The 5,787-nt window shown below is 40.0% G+C and overlaps 1 protein-coding gene across 2 annotated transcripts in view; it reads left to right on the top strand.

Annotated features, from left to right (window-relative positions):
- The window catches only part of LOC106814132 (E2F-associated phosphoprotein-like), a gene marked incomplete at its 5' end in the record, with an annotated part of 8,848 nt that extends 3,436 nt beyond the window's left edge, over positions 1-5,412 (top strand). The window contains 3 exon segments of one of the 2 annotated variants that reach the window (XM_014818430.1): positions 2,320-2,474; positions 3,253-3,356; positions 4,404-5,412. In XM_014818430.1, the coding sequence (XP_014673916.1) occupies positions 2,320-2,474; positions 3,253-3,356; positions 4,404-4,662 (518 nt within the window). 2 annotated transcript variants of the gene reach the window in all.
- Between the last annotated feature and the right edge of the window lie 375 nt (positions 5,413-5,787).

Below are 5,787 nucleotides of genomic sequence, written 5' to 3'. Positions count from 1 at the left end.
CAGACGCTCTGCGGCTCTTGTTAATACTAGCAGGCCTAACGGGCCCATAGAAAATCCACCCCCAGCATGCAACTAGCAGCATGCACTAGTGATCTCAGCGTCAGATTCAAGAAGAAATGCGCAAGTGTGTACACAGAAAATGTAGAACACCTCTTTAGTTCGCATTCAAGAAACGTGCGTGGGATGTTCGGACGTACAGGTTAGCACAGGTTCCTGAATCCAGACTAGCAGCGTTGGCATACCAAAAATCGATAAGAGTTATTTTTACTAAGGTTTATTTACGTGCACGCTCACTGTTCACTTGCGATAGGTTGTGGAGTAATTCGCACATCCCCGCGCATTTCACGTTTGGATGTAAATAATAAAGTATCACTGGTAGTTAACGAACGATCAGTATACTGTTTTAAAATAATATTAAGAAGATTTAGGTAATATAGCATGTTGAATTATACAGTAAATAATAATAATTGTCTCAAGTTAACACACATAAGTCACTGTAGCTGCAAAGCACGTCGTATTACTTCCTGCTAGTCATGCAAACAGCAGTACAGCCTCGTCGCACTGCTCAGGTTTAACCGTGTCATATTGTTTTTAACGTTTGGAAAAACTATATACATTTTATACAGGGTGGCGCTAAATAAAAGCTTCCCTACGTTATGACCAAACTTGGTTTACGTAAAACACCTTTGTGATGTGCTTTATCATTTGCATAGCTTCCTGTCTCCTGATATTCTGTACACCATCTAGCACAGCAGGCAGGATGTTGGCATTAAAAGAAGAATGTCATCTAAATATCAGATTGGTAATCAATGTTGGTTTTTCAAAATCCCAAAGTACAATAACACACCTAGTCCAAGTATGAACTTTATTATATCGTTGCTCTGCTGCAGTTCGTGGGTTCGCGTAAGGTATCGTAAAGCAAGCATTTATGAACTAGCCACCGTCTCCTAATAGCCACCCATCGGGGAAAAAAATACAATTTATTTTTTGGGGGCTACTTTTCAAGCTCGTGTGCATGAAAATAGCACTCTAAAATTTGGTTTGCATTGAACTCTATGCAAATTTCCGGCGGCTCTTTTTGGCATTTCCGGGGCTCTTTTTGGCATTTCGGGGGCTAAGTCGCCCCGAGCCCCCGTGTATTTTTTTCACTGCCACCCATCTCCTATAGCACCATTCTCAAAGATTGTGGTGAGAGCAAAGTTATTTAAAATATACACGGCAACTGTAAAAGAGACGGAAGAATAGGAATATTTCCGCAGTGGAAATTGACTTCATAATTTATGAAGTGGGACAGAGAAAGATGACTGTTTGGAAGTTTTGCTGGCAACTGGCAGCTGTAGTTAATAAAAAGACATGGCAAGCTGTGACTAAAGCAGTCAATGCATATCCAGCAAGCCACAAACTCAAGATGAGGTGAGTGTATGGGTGTGTGTGTGTGTGTGTGTGTGTGAGGTGATGTGAGTGTAGGTGATGTGAGGTGGGGTGTGTGTGTTCAACTTTCATGACTGCCAGGAAAAACTCGACCCTATCTTTGCCTGATTTGGCTGGTTCCAATAGATGTTTACATTACTCAACCTTTTTATTTGCTCTTGCCATGAAGTCAACTAACTGACCCTATGGAGCGTTGTTTTTCTCTGCCCTATATGTCCTAAGCATTAGCTTTATCATTCAAGATGTGTGATCCACACAGTAAATGATGTGGGTGTGTGTGAACGCGTGCGCGTGTATGATGATGATGGAGACGTACCTAAATGCCTGTTTGTGCGTACGAACGTAAACCATTGTAAAAATTTCAAATTTCCGTCTTTTATTTAAAAAAAATTCTGCGGTATCTAGGAAATGATGTGGGCCTGTAAATTGCCTGGCGGGCCTGTAAAATCCCTTACCTACAGGCCCGGCGGGCCTGTAAATTTTCAAACTAATTTCTACCCCTGAATATGCAAGGATCTATTTAGGTATGTATTTCCTATTGTGGTGTTAGCTTGGGTGGGGTTCCTTTGAACTTGGATCTTCCAAAGAGTAATTGTTACTTAACAGTGAGGGGATGGCGATGCTGCGCTGGGAGAATAAAGATTTGTCGTTTATGAGTTATTCAGAATATTTTACCATTAGGCTAGACTAGTACTTACTGCATTTGCTCTAAGCTGAATAATTGCTGCTATCATTCTAGTGGTATTTTTCATTTAGACTTATTATTCCCAACTGTTGATGTTGGGTTACACTTAAAACTAATACTGAAACATTTAATGCGAGTGAAAATGTGCTAAATAATAATATTTTATAGAGTGCCTTATACGTTTTATGTTCTTCTGTCCATAGATGCATCCCAGCCAGTGGAGGAAAACAAGACAAAGGAGAAGAAGCCACGAAAAAGACATCCTGTGATACCTGACGAAGATCTCCTTTATGATCCTGGCATGGATGACGATGACCAGAACTGGATGGATGAACAGAGGCAGCAATATCTAAGCAAGGTTTTAAAGTCCCTAGTTTTGCATTCTCTTTTAACTCGTCTGACGGCTGTCGTAGTTTAGGTTAGTGGTTTACGACGTAATCGGTAATGTAAACAAAAATGACACAGTGCTTTGGACAGTGGACATTTCTATGAAATCAATGAATTTTATTGATTTAAACCTAGGAATTTCACATTGCAGTCAAGCATCGTACTATCATACCCTTCTTTTTCTCCCACGTTTTTTGCTGTAAATATCACATGATGGTTAAAGAACACAATTTTTATGTAAATATACCTAATATCACATGTTTATCACCATGTGCGGAGCTGTGCATGATGAGCAGGGATGATGGGTATATCTTACTTTACTATTAATATTAACATACTATACATCATCCAGTTTCTCTCTCCTATTCTGTAAATCTTTCTCTCTCTCTCTCTCTCTCTCTCACTCCCTTCCTCCTTCCCTCCTCATCCCGGTCTCCCAGTTCCCTCCTTATCTATTGTTATTGTTGTCCCCTTATCTCGCTCGCCCCTTTTTCCTCCCTTGCTCTCTCTCACATACACTCATCTTTCTTGTATCTCAGGGTTGCCCAGGGAAAGCAAGCTTCAAACGATATTGTCATACAAGTATATAAATCTTGCTCCATGTCATTGTAACCAATTGTATATTTTTAGTATGTATCTCATTATCACAGCAGTAAAGTATGGTCTATAATCTTTGTGCCTAAATAGTACATAGTACTACTGATCAATTAACTTTATATCCCCCTTTGATTTTATGCACTATTTAGCAGAATGGAACGAAAAAGGTTGGCAAGCCAGTGAAGCCTCTTCCTTCGAGTGATGCTGTACTGAACTGTCCTGCGTGTATGACCTTGTTGTGCATGGACTGCCAACTGTAAGCAAATCCCCTCATCTCCAAGCCTATGATCTTCTTGCACATGTATTTTGCACAACGTGTGCGTCACTGCACTATGTCACCAGCACATTTTATGATTGTTGTCATGACAACTATCACATTTCTTCTGGAAATTGTATCTCCCCGACGAAGTCGGCTATATACTATATACTATACTATATATATATATATATATATATATATAAACTATATATATGATACTATGGTTTCATGTCTGTCCAGCCACCGCTTGCCGCCGCCGCAGCCGCAGACACTTTCCCTTCCGCTCTATAACTCGACCCTTAATTGATCTAGCTAAACTTGGTATACTTACACATCTTGGGGAGAAGGTGTGTCGCGTACCAACACCAGGTCACTGCGACTTATTTGACCTTGACCTTAATCATATTTTCCTTCCGCTCTATAACGCGGCCCCTAATTGACCCGCGCGCGCTAGCAATACTTGGTATACTTACACATCTTGGGGAGAAGTTGTGTCGCGTACCAAAACCAGGAGATATTTCATTCATACTATATCGTGGGGGATACATGTGGTTGGCGACAACTGCCATTTCTAGTTAATTACTATACTGACACTGTTCTTCTTCACACTTCACACAGTTTCGTGATGTGATTTTATAGACTTGGTGAGCTATCCAGGTGTATCTGTAACCTATAATGTTTCTTACATCTGAAAGAGCATTAAGTATACTTTATATTAATGGCCAAGTAGCTGTTGAAGGTCAACTGGATCTTTAACAGGCTGGCTCAACTTACAATCAGTTGATCCAAATATATCAAATAGAAATAAAATATAGTTGATATTTAGGACCAAGTATATGACAACCCAAAAAAATTTGTTACTTGCTGAGGGACACTGTATGCTATTACATTGCTGTAGTTCTAGCAGTGGTGGTGGTCGCAAAAGCTGACGGCAGATAAACGCAATCACTTTGCGTAATTGCTTTGGTGATATTGAAGCTGCGAGGGAACGGGTTGGGGGAGGGTAAGCCTTTTTGTATATTTAATGTCCTTATGTACTTTCAGACATGAAACGTACAAGAACCAGTACCGAGCGATGTTTGTTTTCAACTGTCGTGTTGACAAGACACAATATCTTAAGTACCCGAGCAAGACCCGTCAACATCGGCGGTCACTTAACGCAGAAGTCGAGCTCGAGTCTAAGAGTGATGGCGATGTTGAGCGATTTCATCCGGTTATGTGTGGAGTGTGCAAAACTGAAGTAGCTGTGTATGATGCCAGCGAGGTCTATCATTTTTTCAATGTGCTGTCAAGTTATTCGTAGTCTCACTATCTGTGTGGGTTTCGTGAGTGAAAGCAAAGAAGAACCACGTGTAAAGAGTGCACTCTGTAATCTTCTGTACATGGTCCTGCTTTTTCGTATTGATGAGGTTATACCTGCAGATATCACCGTGTGGCATTTGCAAGCCACTAGACTTTCTTGTTTACTTTCTGTCAGATCCTGACTGACCTTCACCATGCTTACGATTCTGTTAGATGCTCTAGAGTATGACTTCACTTTCATTATGTAAGATGAACTGCTATTGAGTTACGTTAAGTTAGCTCACGCACGCACGCACGCACGCACGCGCGCATGTATGCATGCATGCATATTATTTATAGATTGGTCAGCTGTTAATTTTTAGAGAAGCACACTATGATCATGGTATATGAATGTGTTTTTATAAAACTAATAAGGGAAACGTTTTGTTTAGAGTGTTCACATTGATAGCAAGTTATAGATTAGGTATGATCCAGGCATGTAATATCAAGAATTAATATTGTTGTTGTAAACACAACATCTATATTGATATAGATTAGAAAAATATAAATCATATATACCTATATTTGTACATTTTACAAAATCGTCCAAAATTTAAACCCTAAGAGTTTGGGTAAAAGTTTTTCATTTAAACTTTAAAACTGAGTATGAGTGTACATTAAAGGTGTAAGAGCTGTCAAGTGTTTTCTTGTAAATGTGCATCTTTATTTCATGAATAAACGTCTCACCGTTCTTATGATGTACGATCCTGAATAGTGGCTTGTGCATGCAATCGCTAACACTGTCTACCTTTACAACTGAGAATTTGATACTTAAGCTAGTACCTGTCAGAGAGGAGGAAGAGAATAGTGGATGATCACATTCACAGAATAATTAATTGCACATCAGTTAGATGCAGAAAGGTATATTCATTTTTAGCTCATCTGACGAAGTCAGATGCAGCTTGTAGAATCGCATGATTGTCCGTGCGTCCGTCCGTCAACAGTTAAGCACAAATTTTAACCGCTCCACATACGGTCATGATATTCGGGACGTGGGGGGGGGGAACGTGAAAATGACTCAGGATGACAAATTTGGGGGTCGGGTCAAAGGTCAAGATGTGTAAACGGAGGAGGAATATTTCCCCCT

This window comes from Priapulus caudatus, unplaced genomic scaffold (genome assembly GCF_000485595.1).
Source record: "Priapulus caudatus unplaced genomic scaffold, Priapulus_caudatus-5.0.1 Scaffold25, whole genome shotgun sequence".
In the NCBI taxonomy this organism is placed as follows: Eukaryota; Metazoa; Priapulida; class Priapulimorpha; order Priapulimorphida; family Priapulidae; genus Priapulus; species Priapulus caudatus.
Note: the sequence above shows the minus strand (reverse complement) of the source record. Positions and strands in the feature narration are given on the sequence as shown.